The sequence below is a fragment of the Coptis chinensis genome, chromosome 4, assembly GCF_015680905.1.
Source record: "Coptis chinensis isolate HL-2020 chromosome 4, ASM1568090v1, whole genome shotgun sequence".
In the NCBI taxonomy this organism is placed as follows: Eukaryota; Viridiplantae; Streptophyta; class Magnoliopsida; order Ranunculales; family Ranunculaceae; genus Coptis; species Coptis chinensis.
In genome coordinates, this window is record NC_141459.1 from 70,147,420 (window position 1) to 70,168,851 (window position 21,432).

The 21,432-nt window shown below is 35.6% G+C and overlaps 1 protein-coding gene and 1 long non-coding RNA gene across 4 annotated transcripts; one reads left to right on the forward strand and one right to left on the reverse strand.

Moving 5' to 3' along the window:
- The first annotated feature begins 497 nt into the window (after positions 1 to 497).
- On the forward strand, positions 498 to 14,452 carry LOC147504590 (GNAT acetyltransferase (DUF699)). Of its 2 annotated transcripts, none has more exons than XM_086557391.1 (26): positions 498 to 799; positions 880 to 971; positions 1,043 to 1,214; positions 1,302 to 1,424; positions 1,531 to 1,758; positions 3,077 to 3,187; positions 3,310 to 3,443; positions 3,538 to 3,631; positions 5,111 to 5,209; positions 6,245 to 6,381; positions 6,577 to 6,686; positions 7,582 to 7,705; positions 7,789 to 7,876; positions 7,960 to 8,059; positions 8,157 to 8,209; positions 8,840 to 9,016; positions 9,106 to 9,143; positions 10,493 to 10,586; positions 10,982 to 11,161; positions 11,273 to 11,381; positions 11,462 to 11,531; positions 11,987 to 12,131; positions 12,416 to 12,544; positions 13,342 to 13,467; positions 13,735 to 13,800; positions 13,900 to 14,452. In XM_086557391.1, exons 1-26 carry the CDS (start codon positions 692 to 694, stop codon positions 14,119 to 14,121), a joined length of 3,129 nt encoding a protein of 1,042 aa, XP_086413517.1. In that variant the 5' UTR covers positions 498 to 691; the 3' UTR covers positions 14,122 to 14,452. The 2 variants fall into 2 exon arrangements, with proteins under 2 accessions (XP_086413517.1, XP_086413518.1); XM_086557392.1 differs by having other exon boundaries at positions 13,903 to 14,452.
- Positions 14,453 to 15,912: 1,460 nt separating this feature from the next.
- Positions 15,913 to 17,310, reverse strand: LOC147504591 (uncharacterized). 2 transcript variants are annotated; one of them, XR_015193066.1, is made up of 3 exons: positions 17,172 to 17,310; positions 16,989 to 17,058; positions 15,913 to 16,052 (listed from the first exon to the last, which is right to left on the reverse strand). It is a non-coding gene; the product is annotated as an uncharacterized LOC147504591 (long non-coding RNA). The 2 variants fall into 2 exon arrangements; XR_015193067.1 differs by having other exon boundaries at positions 15,982 to 16,121.
- Between the last annotated feature and the right edge of the window lie 4,122 nt (positions 17,311 to 21,432).

The window sequence follows — 21,432 nt, forward strand, 5'->3', positions numbered from 1 at the left end:
ATCACAAGTTTTTCTTATAACATTTGAAAATATTTGCCGTGAGATAGCAAAATTATGCTTCGATTGTACATTTTTTTTGTCATGGTTTTAGTGTTGTTCTTATAGTGTATAAAGAAGAGTTAAAAAAGAAAATAAGGTATACAAAAATGTTCCGCAGCAACTGTCTGTTGTAGGATATGGGATCTCGCAACAACCCGATATTGTAGATTGTGTAATCTCACGACAACCCAATGGGCCGTAGAACTATCGAGCATGTAGAGTGTAAAAGGACATATATCTTTAATATATAGAAAAACGAGGACGAGTGAATAGTGAATGTGTGTGGATGTAGAGGCATTTTGGTCATTTCATATTTTTATTATTTTTTCAACTTTTGAAAGGTAAAATAGTAATTTAAAATTTATAAATTCTAAAAAAAAGTATATGGTACCCACATATACAGTAACTAGTTAATATATAAGGAATAACTATTATTGTTTTAGTTTTTGCTGCTAAATGGGTGCCAATTCCATAAATTCGGTTCTAATAACCGCGCCCCAAAAATAAGGCTATATATAACATAAAACCTTAAACCACAAAAACCCTAAACCATAAAAGCGTTTACAGAGAGAGAGAGAGCAGTAGGCTTAAACCCTGAAACCGAGAGAGAGAGAGAGCAGTAGCTTAAACCCTGAAACTGAGAGAGAGAGAGATGGTGAATATAAAAGTAGACCCACGTATAACAGACTTAATAAAAAACGGTGTTGAGAAGAGACACCGGTCCATGTTCGTTATCATTGGTGATAAGTCCCGTGACCAGGTTATCATTTATTCTTCTTCTTCAAACAACCACTTGTTGATTGATTATATTATATTTTGTTTTGATTATTGATTTTGCAGATAGTTAATCTCCATCATTTGTTAACAAAAGCAATGATGAAATCTCGTCCGTCGATTCTTTGGTGTTATAAGAATAAACTTGATATTAGCAGGTTTGTCCTTCATTTCTGTCCCTCGATTACTTATTTGTTGTTAATGTCATACCTCTGTGTTGCAATTGCAGTCATCGGAAAAAACGTGGAAAGCAGATGAAAAAAATGATGCGAAATGGATTGTTAGAGCAGGAGAAGGCTGATCCTTTTTTACTTTTTGTTGAAAGTGGTGGGCTAACCTATTGCATGTATAAAGATTCCGAAAGAGTTCTTGGTAATACATTTGGCATGTGTATTCTTCAGGTAGAGCTTTGGCAACCGTCGTCTTTTATTTTCTCTTTAAATTGTGGTTATCTCACCCCTTGACTGTTTATGTGCCTAACTAATTAGGATTTTGAGGCACTGACACCAAATCTTCTTGCAAGAACAATTGAGACAGTAGAGGGTGGTGGATTGATTGTACTGCTACTTCGTTCCCTCACCTCACTCACCAGTCTTTACACAATGGCAATGGTACGTCTTCTTTTCCCTAATTGTATCTGCTATATGCTATCCCTCGCTTGTAATAAAATAAATAAATAAGAAAAGTAGAGGTCAGTAACAAACTCGCTTGTTTCAGGATGTTCATGAGAGGTTTCGAACAGAATCCCACTCTGACACAACTGGACGCTTTAACGAACGCTTCTTATTATCTATCGCATCCTGCAAGACATGTGTGGTTATGGACGATGAGCTACATATCTCACCGATTTCAGTTCATGTAAGAGAAACGAAAGAAAAAGGAGCTGAGCAGGGTTTGTCACTTTCATCACATAATCGGTCGGATGAAACTGAAAATGTTACGGAGGTATGGTTTCATCCTCTGTCAATGTAATTGACATTTGGTTTTTTTTGGTTTTTGTGTGTGTGTTTGCTTAACTTCCAAAACCTTTACATGCACACACGTGTCTCTGCTAGCTGGTAGTTTCACACATTAGTCTGTAGTATGTCTCATGCAAATTCTTATGCTATGAAGTTCACTTTGTAATGTGACTTAAAAAGACCTTTTTGACTAAATTCTACTCACTCTATTAAGAATCCAAAAGTTATAGAAACAAAATAACTAAAGTTTGCGGAAGATGTTTTGACTTTCCAGGGTCTTAATATGGTGAGTGGATTCTTGGGTAAATCCTGACCCAGTACGGAAATTACAGAGTACATGTCATGGTATGAAGTTACCTTTGGTACATTTCTCAATAGTTGGTTTGAGGAGAAACCGGGAGAATGGTGCAATCTAAGGTTTACAAAACCTCGTTATCAACGTCAAATTAGCATCCATGTTTTGAGAATTTCTAGATTTAGTTTTATTTAGTATTTTAGGCTATTTAGGTCATAGTTGTTTTTAGGTAAAAATATCACTTACAAACTTTACGTATTATTTGCTTTCCTGATTGATATTAGAATATAGCTTGTAGGCATTTTCCATACTTGACGAGTATGAGAATTGTGTGTTTGAAAGATTTTTTCTCTGCGTCTCTGTTTTAGTGTGTGATTACAGGTTGTCAAACCCTAAAATCGGAAAAAATTGGGTCCCTAGATGACCAGATAGCTAGATTGCAAGCTCGTTGTAGTGTTTCCAATGATATTCATAGGTGGCTAGGAAAAGAATTAGAAACTCAGTGCTAGTTTATAATCATCATAATAGAAGCATGTAGATTTTGACGTAAAGGGAATGTTGATTAGTTTGTTTTTAATTTCATATCAAGAATTTAGGGAACATAATAGAAGCATGAATCTTATAAAGGTCTGGGCTGTGGTGCCCGGCGTTCTTGTTTCATTTAGGGCCTGTTTGTTTTTTTTATTACGTGTAAGTGCTTACTACTTATAAGTGCTTGCTACTTATAAGTTTATGTAATTCAGGTTTTCCTAATTACACTTTTGGCACTTATAAGTAGCAAATTATACTAAAATAAGGGTCTACCACTTATAGGTTCTAAGTAGCTGAAAAAAAACACCCAAAAAAAGTGGTCTACCACTTGCAACTTAGAATAAATGGTAAACTACTTCTAAGTACTTAAAACAAACACCCCCTTAGTCTTTGAAACAAGTATTTTGAACCAAATGGTAGGAGTAGGGTTATTTTGTTTATGTTAGTTTTACTCATGTACCTATTTTCTTTTTTGAAGGACTTTGAGGGGCTTTCAGAATCACAACGGGACTTGAAGAATCTAAAAGAACAACTAAATGATGATTTTCCTGTTGGTCCCCTAATAAAGAAATGTTGCACGTTGGACCAGGTATCAGCTATACTCTCTTGACACGAGTGAAGATCTTACACTTGTATCAAGTAGCTAATTACTAGGTGGAATTTTTTAATTATCATCTAACAGCTCTTAGTAATCTTGGATGTCTTGAATAGGGAAAGGCCATTGTTGTGTTCCTTGATGCAATTCTGGATAAGACACTTCGAAACACTGTTGCGTTGCTTGCAGCTCGAGGACGTGGCAAATCAGCTGCACTTGGTCTATCCATTGCAGGAGCAATTGCTGCAGGGTGATATACTTTTTTAGTTTGATGTGAATATTGCTTCCTTCGACCAATATCCATTTCCTTCTAATTAGGCATTCTTTTGCATTTGTTTTCTCAGGTATTCAAACATTTTTGTCACAGCACCTAGCCCAGAAAATTTGAAGACCTTGTTTGAGTTTGTTATTAAAGGTCTTGATGCGCTTGAATATAAGGTCTACTCTTTCTCCTTGAGTAAAACTTAGTATGAAAATATTGTCTTCTAAGTCACTGAATCATTTTTTATTATTATTTTTTTTTTTTTGTAATCAGTTTTAGGTTTAGGCAGACCCCCTAGTGTAGAATGTTAGCGAATGATAAAATGCCAAGTTAAATTGACACGGGTGTGTCCGTGTCCGATGCGAATTCAAAGTGTCTGACATGCCGAAATATAAAAAATTGAGGTATATCACATACAATGTGTCCGACACGGACACGTGGATATGTATCCGACACGGATTATTTTTAAAATATGGCATGTTCATGTAACATGGATAAAGTGTAAAATGTTACTTGGACACTTGTGCACAAGACGGAAAGATAGACTCTTAGACCTAATATAGCATTTACGTACTTTACATGGACATGGTGCATTGGCGCCTAGTGGAAAGACATCACCCTCATAACATGACGATGCGATTTTCTACTGGCTTAGGACCACAAAAGAGTAAATTGAATTGAATTTACCAAGGTCAAGGATGCTTTTGGAGCTTAATTCAATTTAGCAGTGCATTGTGGAAGACTTGGAGCAGATACTTGTATGAGGCATTATCCCTGATGACAGCTTGACACACCATTTGAAACATTTTTCTCAGATGGTTCTGTTTGTTTCATTTGATGAGTCGAATAAATTTGCTTTTACTACAAATGAAAGTTTAGTACAGGAAAATCGCATTTTTTGGATGGATGCATTCCCCATCATTCCCATGTTTTTACAGAAAAAATCATTACCAATAGCAGTGGCGGAGGGAGAGGGAGAGTGCTGATGGTTAGCAAGTGCCCCTCCATTTGGATGTTATGGATGCAGGAACAATTTTTTATAACGTTAGAGAAGGGTCAATTATATTTTACTCAGGCTGTGACACCTGATACAATATTGGGTATCATACCCGTATCTAAATTCTGACACAATTGGACACTGATACTGGTCAGATACTGATCCTCTCACTTGGCAGAAAAAGAAGAAGGGAATGAATAAACATTTTTATTGCACTTTGCGCTTTTAGACGCATTGTGAATGCGGAACACGGGGCCATGAAATATTTTATTATAAAACCCTGACTTGTATCTGTGTTCTGTGTTTCTATTCTTCCGTGCTTACAGTTGTTCAGAACCCTTGTCTTGGGATCATGTATGCAACGTATAAAAATATAAAATAGTTTTTATACGGAATAAACATGTCTTGAATCGGTTAGCCGATTTCACTTTCCTTTTTCTACCAATAGATTGCATAAGGAGTAAACCATGTGCGATTTTTGCTTTTTTATCCGTGTTTTACTTGATGTTCTGTTTAGCTTTTTGTGTACAGCCTAATGACCAGATTTTAGTTCTGCTTGAATTAATTGATGGAAATCGTATTTTTGAAATTTGTATCCTCGCTACGCTTTGCATGTTTGTGATGTTTTGTTAGCCAACAAAGATTTTGTCTTATGTAGGAGCATATAGACTACGATGTGGTGAAAAGTTCCAGTTCCGAATTTAAGAAAGCAACTGTGCGGTTAAACATCTTCAGACAACACAGACAGACAATTCAGGTATCGAGCAGACCTAGTTTGTGCTTCTTGGAGACGATTAAATTTTGGATCTTTTAGTATTACCACCCTACTAGATGAGCCAATTAGGATTTCCCCCAACTAGATGGGGAAATTAGGGTCTCCCCCCTGAGTACACACAAAAAAAAACATGGTCAACCTAATTGTACTCAGGGGGGAGACCCTAATTTCCCCATCTAGTTGGGGGAAATCCTAATTGGCTCATATAGTAGGGGGGTAATATTAGTTAACCCTTAAATTTTTCTTCGCAATCTATGATAGCCATATGATGACTTACGGAGCTCTGGGTTGGCATCCTTTTTACATGAAAAATGAAAAATGAAAAATGAAAATTTGAAGTATCTGGATTATGCTGCAATATAATTTGCGTTGTATAACTTAGTGATGGTGATTTAGATCTTAATTGCCAGAAGCAACACTTACAGAAATCTACACATAAAAAGAATATTGAAGAACCCGAAAAGTCTCTTCTTCATTATTTAGTCTTCTTAATAAGATAAACTAAACTGTTTACCGAGTCACAAGCCCTTAAATAAAACTAGGTTTTCCTTACTAGCCAAGGAAACCTATTAAAAAAATGCCCTGTGCTGCAAACACTTGTACAAATAAAATAAAACAAAAATAACAAAATAGAATGAGGACGCTATTGCCTGTGCACCTTTGGGCTCGACTAAGATGTCCATATCAGTTGGGTATTTAACTTTTGCGATTGCAGACTATCCGCCAGAACCTATTAAAGAACCACTTGTAATATTTTGGCATTATAATTTATTTTAATGTTTCTAGTTATTCATGATTTTGAATAGAAATAAACCTTGATGTTATACTATTTTTTTTGGAATTGAAATTGTTGGCAAGTGAAATTGCCATTTATTCTTGAAACATGTTCATGATAAATACTATGCTTTAGCCTTATTCGTAGTGCAATAGTCTTAAGGTTGAGTTATACTGGGATGAGCTCAAGTTTTTCTTCTTGATTTTGAATATAGTTGTAAACTTGGTATTGGTTATCTACAGTATATCCAACCACATGAGCATGAGAAGCTATCCCAAGTTGAACTGTTGGTTGTTGATGAAGCAGCTGCGATTCCATTACCTGTTGTGAAGTCTTTGTTTGGTCCTTATCTGATCTTCCTCTCATCTACTGTTAATGGGTATGATATTTTGGTGTACTACTGCCAACTTCTTTTTTCAACTTATATGTTACACATGGCGAAAACAGAAAAAGAACATGTGAATTTGTTTCTTAAATTTGGAATTTCCATTTCTTGTCATGTTTGTTTACTTCATTGAAATCTTGAGACTAATCTTCATGCTTAGTTACTATTGAATGTATTTCTTGCTTGCAGCTATGAAGGTACTGGCCGCTCTTTGTCATTAAAGCTTCTGCAGCAGTTAGAAGAGCAGAGTCGGGCTCCGAATCAGATGCAGAACATGCCTGTAGATGGTCCTCTTTCTGGTACGATGTTAAATTTACTCTTTGGCCTCAAACACCATGCCAACTCTCCAAAAATGGCAGCAATGAAAAAGTCGATTGCGTTATTATTATATTTGTCATCAAATACGTGTATGTATGTGTATATGTGTGAGTGTGTAGCAAGAATAAATTTTTTTGAGTCTATTATGCTTTGTCCACTAAGAATGTCTGTGAAATGTAAAAACTACATTCAAACATCAATAATCAGAAGTTCAGAACCATGCTCAGCAAATACAGTATTAAGACCGGTAATCATTAACATTCTTACTTAAAGACCAGAAATGCCTTTTCCCTCTTCTCAGACAGATGCCCAACTCTAGGGAAAAGATCTTCAGAAACTGCATTCCTTAGACTAAAATACTGAGCCATCCATGAATTTAGCCAGGTTTTCTGTCGAAGCTCCAATAAAACTGGATATTAGTTGATGTTCAGGTGCATATTTTGAAAATGACTTCAAACTCAGAAATCTTGTGAGGTGCAATCTAGTGATGTTTCAGGGTGGACCAATTTAGATTTTGTATTCATATTGGAGAATATCTTGTGATAGTAGAAGCAATTTCTTATGTGCATTTCTCCATCATTAACCCCTTTAAGCTCCGAGCGGACACCAATGTCTCTGTATTTGGTTTCAGTTTAATTGCAAGTTGTAGTAGAAGCATATAGTTATACAGTGAAAACTTTCTGAATGTGAAGTAGTAGTACTTAATGCGCATAACATGTTGAGATAATTATAGGATAGAAGCATCCATACCTTACCGTTACCAGTAGCGTGTGCTGTGTCTCTTGCTTGACATGTTATTCAGACACTGTTTTTCTGAATTCTAAATGTTTTTCCACTTGTTGAAGTTACTCGCTTCTTTCATGCCTGTGGATGTAGGCAGGATTTTTAAGAAAGTAGAATTGAGTGAATCCATCAGATATGCTTCTGGTGATCCAATAGAGTCTTGGCTTCATGGTTTGCTTTGCTTGGATGTTACAAGTTCTATCCCTCCTATTCGCAGGTTAGCACTTAATTGTTAGGAACTTGGGATCTCTAGAAACTGATGTTTCCACATCCTGTTAATATTTTATGTATCGTTTCCAGGTTACCTGATCGAAATGAGTGTGATCTCTATTATGTTAACCGAGATACACTCTTCTCTTATCACAAAGAAAGTGAAATATTTTTGCAGGTAATACTTTTATTGATTTTAAATCTTTAGTATGTTTGTTGTATTAGTTTATAGTTGACTCCTGTACTTTTTTTTTGTTGCAGCGTATGATGGCCCTTTATGTTGCTTCTCACTATAAAAATTCTCCAAACGACTTGCAATTAATGGCAGATGCACCGGCTCACCAGTTGTTTGTCTTACTTGGTATTTAAATCTGTTTTGGTTCTCTGCAAGCTTTGGCTCTTGTAAAAATGTTATACTCGCTGACTATTACATACTCATTGACTATTCCTTTGTGCAGGTCCTGTAGATGAATCCAAAAACAACCTTCCTGATATTTTGTGTGTCATCCAGGTTTGTGCCCTGATTTGTAACTGTACAAACATAATGATCTGTTGCAACATATTACTTATAAGCTCTTCCTTGTAATCAGTGTTCTTCATCATAAAACTAAGCGTATTATACTGATGTAGTCCTTAACTGAATTTAGTTGTATTCCATGTAATAAAACACACAAAGAGGCAGATTCTTTGGTTAGATCCTGATAATGCAGGACATACCTACATACCTACCTGTACATGATAGTGTGCTTCCGTCCTGTTTAGATGCAGTTCTACGGGTGCAGTTGGAGGAGTCTGTATATTGCAGTTTTTGGATTCCTACTTTACATCAAAGTATTCCTCAAATGTATACACATGCATATTCCATTTGATCATAATAAGTACACCGACGACCCTTCCCTCATCATAGTTTGCTTCATATGAGTGTATCAGTTAGATGAGATCCATTTTTGTAATAAAGATGTCTATGTTTATTAGAATGACAATTGGTGGTTTTGCTTTTTGCTTTCTTTTAATTTGTAGGTTATCTCAGTCTACTCTTATTCAGAACAGTTAAATTACTTACCCATAACCCCCCTCTCTCTCTCTCTCTCTCGCCTCTTAATATGATATTATTAAAAGGCTCTGTATGACTTCTCTTCAGGTCTGCCTTGAAGGGCGGATTTCCAGTAAGTCTGCCTCAAAAAGTTTAAGTGAAGGGCATCAACCTCATGGAGATCAAATTCCTTGGAAATTCTGTGAACAGTTTCAGGACACAGTTTTCCCAACTCTTTCAGGTGCTAGGATTGTACGAATTGCTGTCCATCCAAGTGCCATGAGGGTAAATGCTCCTTTCTCATGTTTCTGAAATAGTGTTAATTCATTAAGTATTTGTGAGTAAGTATCTAAATATTATCTCTCGCTTTGTAGCTTGGATATGGCTCAACTGCTGTAGAACTCCTTACAAGGTAGATATAAACACTTGTTTTTTTTTTGTGTCTGCTTGGAGAGTAGGTTTAACAATTAAGATTTAGGAACCAATAGCTATCCGCTGTGGAAAATGGCTAGGACTTAGGAGTAGGACTAAGTTGGTAGGAATTGTATTTGAATTTTTTTAGACTTGGTGTCGACTGTCGAGACTACTTATGTAATCCAAAACTGATTGTTGTTGGATTACCATATTTCACCTCTTTGACATCAACGTCATAGTGGGAACCATTCTGAGATTTGGTTGTGGAGTCTTCTTCTCGTTAGAAGATGTACTGGTAAATTCTGGAGATTAAATCAATATCCAACTACTTAAACCCAAATAGAAAATGTTAAAGAAAATTCCATATAAATGAAAGCAAAAAAATGCAAAAATAAGAAACTGGCAGAACCACAAAATGTGCCACCAGGCCTCGGCTATCTGTACTGCCACCCTACCATTTTACTCTCCTCACAGCACTAGTCTCCTCTCTTTAAGGGTGTGTTTGTTATGATGGAAACACAATAGAAAGGAAAGGAAAATAAGAGTGGTCCACATTTTCCATAGTTTTTAAGGCGTTTGTTTATCCATGGAAAGGAAATAGGCTTTTCCATATGGAAACAAAATCATGGAAATGGAAAAGGGTTTGTGTCCTTAGTTAACCCCTGAAAATTTTGTGGAAAGAAAAGGAAAGGAAATAGATAGATAGGGACTTACTACTAATACACCCATGACCCAACAATACAATTATTCCTTTCCATAGCTTTTGCAAACAAATATGATTATTCCTTTCCCCAGTTTTTACTTTCCTTTCCCTAGTTTACCAAACACATACCATTTAAAATTATTTCTTTTCCATTCCATAGTGGACCACCCATTTTATTTCCTTTCCTTTCCATGAGTTAAAATTTAACAAACACACCATAATATAAACTTCCATCACCCATCATCCGACCTTCCCACCTCTTTACCAGAATACTCGAACTGTCAAAGTTAATTTTCTCATCTTCATAGTTCCCGTCTCATTGATCAAATTCAGGATTTTGCCTTTACTGACATTTGTGTTCACTATTCAACATTTCCCTAATTCTAATACCCTCTCCTCATCCACTCTCAACTTGTTTTCCTTCTTTCATGGACTTCTTTCCCAAACCAGGTCATGCCTTATAAGCTAGAAGAGCATAATAATAATATTAAAAGGGCTGATTTCAAGCTCAAATATTACTTTCCATCTTAATGCTCGTAGAGTCTCCATCTATCTAAGATAAGCCATGTATGCACTTATTTCCAAGCATGTTTGCCATGATCACAATTAAGTAAGACAGTTCATTCACGGGTTGATGTCTGCAGGTATTATGAAGGACAGTTGACTCCCATAACAGAGATGGATGTTGAAGAGGTTATGGAGAGGCCTCCTGTCAGAGTAACTGAAGCTGTGGAGAAGGTATTGTAGTTTCAGTACTGGCTTATGATACTTTTTGGTTGAAAGCATAAATATGAAGTATTATTATAGGTTGTTGTCTTGGCTTGTCTCAAGCATAAAATAGTTCTGGTGTTCTTACAAATTGGAAAGCTTAATGTAGCGTGGCGTCTTCAGTTATCTAAAATAATTATGGTCTAAATTGCTTGCTAACTGATCTGGTGTTGTCAGCCCCTAAGTACTTTGTTTGATGTGTCACTTTGCTGTCGTAGATCTTGAATTTATAAAAGAAGGTCCATGTGTTTGTATTTGTTAGGATTTTTCTCAACTAGCTTGATTTTTAAAAGTTCGTCTCACATTATAGTCATTTTCCAGTACGGCTTATTGAATTCTAACTTAATGGATTTTCATCTTTGGAGGGTTCACTGTTGAAGGAAACCATAAAGCCAAGAGCAGGCCTTCCACCTCTTCTTGTTCATCTTCGTGAACGAAGACCAGAAAAGCTCCACTACATTGGCGTCTCATTTGGACTAACCCTGGATCTATTTCGTTTTTGGGGGAAACATAAATTTAGTCCCTTCTACATTGGCCAGATTCAGGTTGAGTCTTGTCTTTTGTATTTCATTTTCATGTGCTGAGGGTCATTTAATGTTTTCTATGATATATTTATTGAGAGAATACTATTTCTTGGTGTTTTTTGGATGTTTTAGAGTGCAGTAACTGGTGAACACACTTGTATGGACATTAAGCCATTGAATAATGATGATGTTGAAGTCAAAAAATCAGAACACTGGGGATTTTTTACTCCATTTTATCAAGGTCAGTCCAACCTATACTGAGACAAAGTTTGCTGCTTAATATCTCATCAGTAGGTTGTCTCACCAGTCTGGTATTCTCAGATTTTAGGAACAGATTTTTGGGACTCTTGGGCTCAAGTTTTAGAGCAATGGAGTACAAGCTTTGCATGAGGTTAGTAAAGTCACCCAAAATATATGAATATCGAACACATTTTGCAATGCACCCCTAGTGCACCCTACAAGATGAATTTACAAGTGATATTTTGTGAATATGATTTTCTGCCATGGAGTTCATCTCTACACAATACTAGCTCAAGAAAATTTCTAACATTGCTTAAAAGAGGATTGCAAAGTCAAAATTTGTTCTAATCTACAAATATTAAAACGGACAACACATTTTTGGAAAGGTTAGGAATTTCAAGTTGAGCCTACTTATAATGGAGATTCTCTCCATGTTAAGAAGATCGTATCCACAAAAAAACAGCCCATATTCATCTTGTTGGGGTGCACTATGAAGAGGTGTAAGGATCCATTTGTAAAAGTGTTATGTGTGTCTCACGTTTTGTCTGTGTCTTCTAGTTATTTGTGTCTGCATCCAGTATACTCATTTTACCTTTAATGCTCTAGTATATTGGACCCAAGGATCGACTTCAGAGAACCTGAACCTACTACGTTGTCCAGTGGATATCTGACCTCGTTGAGTGGAATAGTGTCACCGCATGATATGAAGCGACTGAGAACATATACTGACAATCTTGCCGATTTTCACTTGGTAAGACTGCAGTCCTGCTCAATGTTTGCCTTTAGATTCATTACTTCGACATCTTTTTCTGATCGTCACTTTTTCCCCGCTTTTCTGGTTTCTAGTTATGTAATGCAAGTCTTTAGAATTACTGAAAATATGGTGGATGATCTACTAGGCTACTTCTGACTCTAAATTATTATTTGAGGGCGTGCATTCTGTTGAGATTGATCTGCATTATGCATTAAGATTGCCTCTGATATCATCAGTTCCCAAGAAATAATGTGTAATGATTGTTTTTTGAAACTTTGCAGATTTTGGACCTTGTGCCAACGCTTGCCCATCATTATTTCCGAGAGAGGCTTCCAATTACATTGTCATATACCCAGGCATCGATTCTACTGTGCATGGGATTGAAAAATCAAGACATCACTTGCATTGAGGTTTGTTATTCAATGTCTCTAATAAAATATTGTTTCTACTTGAAGATTAAGATGTACCGTCTCGACCCACTGATTCATTTTTATCTGATCTTATTTCTTCTGGTGTCTCTGAACCAAAGTATTAAATTTATGGGTTAGTTAGGTTACCGAATTGCGTTCTTTTCATCTCTGATAAATTAGGTTATCAAAGATGTTCTTTTCATATCTGATACAAATTTGATAATTATTTAGTCAATATACATACTAGAGTCCATATTATTGTCTGATTTACCATTCTTCAAGGAGACGATATACTTTCAGACTTTCAGTTCAGGTTAACCAAATCATAAGCTTGATTGAGAAACTTTTAATACTAGTATTTATCCCCTTTAGCTGATAGTAGGTAGTAGCAAGTCAACCTGCACTAGGATCAGTGTCCATGGCCAACCTATTTGAGAAAAAGGTTTGTATACTCCTAGTCAAATGTTCGAAAACATCTAATGAAACTGTTTTTTGTAATGGTTCACACATTGGTCGTACATAACATATTTCTTGATAAAAGTATAGAACTTACATTAATAAATTGTTTTCCCAATATTATACCAGCTTTGAGTTATTCATTTTGGTTTGATCTTGATTGATGTCTGCCATGCTATTTTTATGTCCATGTAAAGTAATGAATCTGTTTAGCTGCTATTTGATGCATCTTAGTATGATCTGAACCTGATCTATTAGTTGTTGCCAAATATGTGTTTTGTCACCGTTGATTGTTATGAAAACTCTGTAACTGAGGATCTTTTGGCGTCTTGAATTTGCAGAGAGAGATGAAATTAGAAAGGCAGCAGATATTGTCACAGTTCATAAAAGTTATGAAGAAACTGCACAAGTATCTGGACTGTATCGCTTCCAACGAAATTGAATCAACACTTCCGCAACCAAGAGAAGTAAGTACTAGTGGTAGTTTAGGATTTTTACTAACCATTCAAAAGCTGGATGGTTCTTGATATTCAACAACTTTGGGTGGTGCTTCCAAAAAGAAAAAAAGAAAAAACAACTTTGGGTGCCATATGCCTTATTACTCATATAATTCTGAAGTGTTGTTAAATATTATAATATGTTCCTTCCTTTAGCTAATCAGGATAATATGATCCTAGTGCTTTATTTATATATCAGTGCTAATTATTCTCTGTGCTATGTCATTTTCAATTCAGCGTTTGATGACACCTCACAGTGTATCTGTGGATGATGATCTAAATGATGCTGCTAAAAAAATAAAGGTTTGCAAATTCCCTTTGCTATATTGTGTGTAGTCCTTTATCGTCTTCTTTTTATACTTAGATGTTTATTGCAACTAAGGAACTAATATTTATATCTAGGAGAAAATGAAAGCAGAGTCTGATGGTTCATTGGATCAAGAACTGCAAAAATATGCCATTGCAGAAGAAATTGTATTTGAACAAGCTCTGCCGAATGGAGGGCCGATACCCTCAAGTGGTTTAATCAGTGTGAAGGGTAAACTGAAAGAAAATCAGAAAAGTAAGGAGAAAAAGAAGCGTGATGATGGTTCATCACGTTCAAGCAAAAAGAAGAAGCATTAAGAGATGCAGTATACTTCTTCTTCGAATAGGACAGTAAGGATAGCAGCTGGTTTTGAGAAATTAATGACCAAGTAATTTAATTTATGCAGAAATTCCAATCATGAAGAAAATGGGGTACTTAGTTTTGCTGTTCTTGATTGATTCCATGTTAAAAAGTTTTGACAATAGACTGGATTCGTACTCTATAGTTGATTTACCAACGTTTTTCAAATGATGTAAGAGTTCTTTTCAAATCTGTTCCGAATTCCTTTTATTCGTAGCGAGGGATTCTGTGAGATTCCATACCGGTTAAACATTTATGATTTATCTATGCAAAATGTTGACTGCTGAACATTCCTTCCTGCGAATATCGTATCCGTGCACCCCAACAATTTATGAGATTTTTGTGCCAGAATGGAGTGCAAATCCTATTGACTTTGTTTTTAGTTAACGATTGCCATAATATATCCTCAAATTTATGTCCTTCCAAACTCCAAATGCTGTCAGATCCCAAAAAAAATGATCTTATTTGCTACCAAACACGGAAAAGTTTCTGTTCAAATACTATTTCATGAGCGAAATGAGTTATAAGTAATCGTGGTTGTAACACCCGCCATTTGGCATTTCGATATAAAACCTCACAATAACCTTAGACTTCTGCCCAAAAATCTCTGATTTTGGGATGGCTAAACTCCGTCCAACAAGAGATATCAACATTTTATCCTGGGTTGGGGCTCAAGAAACTCCAGATTATATTGCACCTAAAGTCTCCTTTAGAAACTTTGGAGGGGTGTCTCACATGTTGGATGTTTATAGTTATGGAATGATGGTGTTAGAAATGATAGGTGGGAGAAAAGAGAACATGAGCGAGATTTACTTTCTGTAGTGGATTTGTAATTATCTTAATCTATACTTAAATGTCGAAGGATCCTCTGAGATGTTTGAGGAGGAAACGACACGCCCAACAAATAGGCCTTCAATGAGCGATGTGGTGGAGATGTTAGAAGGAAACAATGAAGAGTTGCAAATGCCTCCAAATCCTTCAGTCTTCTTCCTCATCTTCATAAGAGAGTTGCTCTACAACCGAATTCGATTTGTGCTACTGAAACTGCTACATGTTGCACTTGTGCAGTTGTGCTTGTGCTTTAAATTTAGATATGAAGCGTCTAAATCTGCAACCATTCAGTAACTGTAGAGATATTTTAGTGTATATTTTCTTCCATGGCAAGATCTTCATGCTCCACTGAACTCTTTTTAGTGCTGGAGGGCATTTCTAAACCATCCAATGCCAAACTTAGAGAAGCAGGGACGTCTCACTAATCAAAATTTAGAACCAAAATACAATAGGGTTAAATGGTGTATTAATCAATGCTGGGGATGTCTCGGAAGTCCCTTTATTCGAGATGGCGAGAAACTTCCTCTAAATCTGACGTAGCACGCAACTCCAAACCACTAGTTTACAAAAATATCTAACTTGATTTCAGTCTCGGCCGCGTTGGACCAGGAAGCAAACGAATATAGAGGACACTGTAATGATAAAATAGTTATCTTTTTTTTTCGAGAATACAAATGATAAAATAGTTCTCATGGGCTGATTTGGTCCATTGTGTTTTTTTTTGGTTGCTAAGCAGCTGGGCCGTCTCTTCTCTGTTCTCTGTATTGATGCTAGATGGGGCCACCTACTGAGTTCACTAGCGACGGTGAATGAAGCAGACGTGATCACACACCTTCAGATTGGACAAACTCCACTACGTAACTGTCAGCCTTACTAAGTTTCTGCTGTAACTTCTTTATCTAGTCACGTAGTCTGCTAGTCGTGCAGTAGCAAAGTAGTATTTAATCACGGCCACAGAGTCTGTTTCCAAGTCTTAGGCTTTCACAGCATAACAAAATATGTTCCTTCTAGGCCTCAACACACCGTTGCGCTTCTAACTTAACTTATTACCTACATCCTGAGGACCACATGGGAGTTTGAACACTATCTAGTAAGCAATCGAACAAGTGACGAGTCTAACCAAGATCTGACAAAAGAACATTACATGCAGCAGCCAAAACAGTAAAGTTAAATCCACCACAAGTGACGAGTCAGGTGCAGATATGTCTGCGGCACAAAACAGCTAACTATGTAGTATAGCATGCTTCCAGCAGCCAAAATCAGTAAAGTGTAAAATCCACCACAAGACACTTGATAAAGAAGAACAAACAAGGTCATACTAACTACGACTAACATAAACAGAACCAAAGATATCAAATCGCCTGACTTATCATAAGTAAAGAGTAAACGACAAACCGCAAAAGGGCATGCAGTAACTCCGTGTCACAATTGATGACAGGAATTAACAAACAAAGGAAAATCAGAATATAGGTACATTTAAAGAAAGGAATGTGTGTAAAGAATTTGGGGCTGTTAGATAGTAGGGAAGAAGTTTTTTGGTAAAAAAAAGACTTTGTACAAACAAACTTTCATGAGTTAGTGATTTCTCTGTTTATTTTTCATTTACCCCTTGAAATTTCTCCATGCCCCTCCCTCTATTAAGTTTCCACAAAATTTGATGAGAGGAATATATCTGCAAAATACTTCCAACCACACGAAATTTGTCGAATACAAGGTGAGACATAGCCATTAATATTCCTCTACACTATCAAACACACCCTTCATTTTAAAATAAATAAGAAGTAAATTTCAAAAATTCAATTTTGAAAACCATGAGAAACCCTTCCCCAAATATCGTGAAATATATATCAGAAAGATAAAACAAACAATACTAATTAGTAGAATGTGAAACAATAGAGTGTGAGATAACTATATTCACTACCATTGCAGCCAAGAATCTATACTGTTATAGATGTCATTAAGTAAACAATCCAAAAGGAGACAAAATAGTTACCCATGATTCCCACGAAGTATACTTCTGAGTCTAAGTAACTTCTGTTGTAATAGCCAATAGGAACATCGTGCTATAATAAGCATAGTCCAATAAGAGCACAAAACACAGAATAAAGCACACTAGCAGCATCAGTGCTAAAATAAACCGGTGTTTAATAAACTCCCAAAATTGATAAACATTTACCATTGCTCAAGTAATATCGAGGCTTTTAGCACAACACCTAACAACTGCAGGCAAAATCCAAAAAGGAAAAACCACCACAAGATAACACTAGACAAAGTAGAACAAACAAGGTAACAAAAATAATAAGAACTAAGGATACATTAAAGATTACCAAAGGTATCGACTTGCCTAACTTATCATATGCAAACCAAAAGGGCATGTACCAACTTCATGTTCCGATTGTGCTCCTTGCCTTCATAGTATCACATTATATATGTAACCTCAATAAAAAAAGGATAACATCAGCGTGTGATTGGACAAACACTGTCAATTAAAAATTGCAACAGGTCCATTTTGTATAATAAGTCTAACTAGAACAGTGGAAAAAAAAAAGAATAAACAGACTATATAATAGCTAGAAGAGTACGAAAAGCTTTTTATAAAAACAAAGAAAAATCAGTTACAAAATTTTGGGTGTTAGATTGCAACAGAGAATTTTCACGAGTAAGTACATTTTGTACTTTGTAGTAATAGAATTTTTACAAGGTAGTAAGGTCCCTTTTTATTTTTCACTTTCCCCGTGAAAATTCTAAATGCCTCCCTCCCTCTATTTAGTTTTCCACAAAATTTGTAGAGGATGGAGAATATAATTGCAATATACTACTTACAAAATAAAATATGTCGAATACAAAAGTGACAAGTAGTCGCTAACATTATCTCATACTAAAATATGTCGAATACAAAAGTGAAACGTAGTCACTAATATTCTCCCACGCTAACAATCACACCTTTCATTAACAATTTTTCAAAAATTCAGTTTTTAAAAACCCATGTGATATGTATGATTGTAACATTGTTAGACAAACAATTTTTAGGCAAACTAATGAAGAAAACCGATGCATGCAAATAATTTGGGTAGTACAATCCCCACCATGTTGTACGCAACTTTCCATGAGGTAGTACAATACGACTTTAGGTTTCACCTGCACAGTAAAATTCATCCACACCCCTCCCTCTCCCACAAAAATTCTTGAGGGTGGAGAATACATGTCAGAATAAATTTCGATACCACATGAAAATTTAGCAGACAATAAAGTGAAAAGAAGCAGCCATTAACATTCTCCCCATACTATACACCGCACCCATTTTTTTTAAGTAAAATTAAGCAACAGCTTTCTGTATTTAGAAAAAATGGAGAACTTTGTGTGGAAAAACATGAGAAACAAACAAAACAAAAGAGTTTTGAAATCTCGAGACTCATGAAAAGGGGATTGTGTAAACAAAGTAAGCCCTAGAACATATTTGAAAACAAAAAGTTTTGCTTTGACAAACAATTCGAATATTTTAAAAAAAGTAAGTCCTAATTTTTAGTAAAAAATAACATATATATCCGTATGTAATCTAAATATTAAATATTAAATAAAATTGTTACCTAAACAAAATATCACAAAATATCTCCAAATATCGATAATATCGTATATATTATCAAAATATTGCCTATATTTGCAGTCATATATATCTCTAAATATATCGAGGTATTTATATATCTTTTGTTGAAATCCCGATATTTATTGCGATATTTTGTACTATGGACAATAGTACCCCTAAAACTAAATAGGAACCAACACATCCAACTCTCATCTCCACTCTCAAAACCAAAACCCTAATTTCCAAAATAATAAGAAACTCATTTTTTTTACAATTCTAAAAACCCAACTCTCAATGGAATCTCTTCTCCACGAATTTCTAGTTGAAGATGAGATTGTTCTCTTCAAATTTCTAATTAAAAATATAAGATTAGATAATCAAGTTTTTGTGGTGTTCATTTTGAAGAAATTCATCTCAATGTCAAATTAGCTTTAATTCTTTGTAAATATTGTCGTGAAGAAGAAGATAATAGAGATCAAGAATATAGAGTAGAAGATTGTAAGAGATCGAGAAGTGAGTTTATCATGTTTTGTATGCATATGTGTCTGTGCATACTAAGCATCATGTATATTGTCAGAAGCAATTGGTATGCACAGACGATTGTGCATACCAAGTATCACGAGAAATTGTATGCACAGGTGTCTATGCATACCACTCCAGGTATCGCATCTAATTACGCACACCGAAAGCATCACGAAATGGTATGCATTGTGGTGGCTACATACCACTTTAGGTATGCACAATCGTCTATTCATACCAAACATCACAAGAAATGCTACCACCTAAGGTATGCATGGATGTTTGTGCATACCAAGTATCACAGTAAACTTGTATACACGGTTGTCTGTGCATACCTTCATACTACCCCAACAAACTTGTATGCACAGTTGTCTGTGCATACCTCATAATACCTAACAATAAATTCAATCTCCAATTACTCAAAAAACTCAATTCTTTAACGAACCTAACAAAATCTAAGTTAAATTGAGATGAAATCCAACAGAGAAAGTAGAGTTGGGTAAAATCTAAGCTAAATTGAGATGAAATCCAACAAAATCTATTAAAATATAGAGAAGGGTAAAATTGGAAAGAGTGAAATATAAAAAAGTCGAGTCAATTCTTATTAATAATTAAAATGTGAAATTAGGTTTTTCTAGTATACCTGAAAAAATGTCCTTATCAATGGCTTCAAAACCCGACTGTCCTAAATTATGTTTAAAATTGGAAATTGAGCATTTTGGTTTATTTCTTGTTGTAAAAGAAAACATTCCATACTTTTGATCTTGTAGCAACTTAAGCACTTGTTGTGTTTTTATGGAAGTTTTATAAACATTCGAACATATTTATATTGGAGTGCAATAACAGAAACATGAGAGTTTCACATTACAATTAAGGGCGTTAGAAAGGCAAGAAGGTGAATATTAGCATGAAAATACTGAAGCAATGAGGAAAACCTCAAGCTTTACTCGATCAAATAGTTAAATGTGTAACAGTGTCAGTACCAATCTGTCATTTGCATAAACGCTTCCGAAGTCAAGAAGGCGAAAATGGTGTAGCTTAAAGTGATGAGAAAAAAGCTCAAATGAGTTTACTTGATTGGGGAAACAACTAAAGTTAGAGTCAGGGTAACGAAACTGACATCCATGTTTGCAACCGCAACCGAATGTCTGAGTTCATATAAAAGGCTATGGTGGTGAAATGGTCCAGGACCAGTCTTCAAAACATCTAAAAATGAACTGTGTGGCGAGCCTTGAAAACATCCAAGAACGAACTGTGCCTGAGTATGCAATCATTGATCCTTTGCATGGAAAATGTGTACTTCCAAGACTCTGAATATATCACTATCTTAAAGGAGAAACCAAGTCTAGTCACTCAATCTAGCTCTGTGTCATTAGCGATATTTCCTAGTTCACAACTTATCTAACAGAGCAATAGATATGCAGACAGAAAAACAAAACCATTCTTACTAAGATAAATTAATCTCTTCAGCTGATAAATTTGATCCGACATATTTCTATAGGAAAAGTTCACGAACACCACCTTCGCCATTACTTAATAAAGGCAGTTAAATAATTATCTCAATTCATAATATCTAATTAGGTATTCTAGTACTAATTGGTGGAAGAATTTATATCCTCGACAAAAACTGTAAGAAACTATCTTAAATCCTCGTATGGATTTACTAGTCATAGGTTGATATGTTGTTAGCTCTAGTCTTATCATTCCATGACAAAAAGCTATGGAAGAACTATGGGGTATATATATCAACTTATGCTTATAGATAAGGAAGTGAACCTCACCTCACGTCAACTAATCAAATTAAGTCTGCATAATCAAATGCTCAACGATTTTAAGCCTATTAGCGGAACCCTCTCTAGTGCTGCAGTAGAAGCAAGTTTCATAAGAGGCATCATAAAGGGTCTAATTCCATCACTTTCTTGATATTCCCACTCAGCTGCAATGGCCTTAGCAAGTGCAAGTGTAGGTAGCTTGAGAGGTCACTTAGAAGGAGTCTTGAGCGATCTATAATCAAGCATTACATTCCATCCATTTCCATCTTCAGACTCCCTTGTAGAACCTCTTCCCTACAATCGATCCGACATAGGCATTTTCTCTCTCGTCTTAACAAAGATATTATCATCACCACTCTTCATCTTATCAAATGAAAACGTAAACGACGAACTAGACTCCGGTTCCGATTTCTCAACCAAAAGAATTAATTAATTTATAAGTCATCTGAAGAATTGTTGCATAACAGATTTTTGCATCATAGTCACGCTTATTTAGATCGAGTATTGACATGTGAACATTATGCAGTGAGATATGAGACTCGTTGTTTTTCAGAAACCTTATT

What these genes read in the sequence shown, in the direction of transcription:
- LOC147504590 (XM_086557391.1), top strand. Translation starts at nt 692, where the DNA reads ATGGTGAATATAAAAGTAGACCCACGTATAACAGACTTAATAAAAAAC. An exon ending in TTGGCATGTGTATTCTTCAG is followed by an intron (nt 1,215 to 1,301) that starts GTAGAGCTTTGG and finishes CTAACTAATTAG; the next exon opens with GATTTTGAGGCACTGACACC. An exon ending in GTCTTTACACAATGGCAATG is followed by an intron (nt 1,425 to 1,530) that starts GTACGTCTTCTT and finishes CGCTTGTTTCAG; the next exon opens with GATGTTCATGAGAGGTTTCG.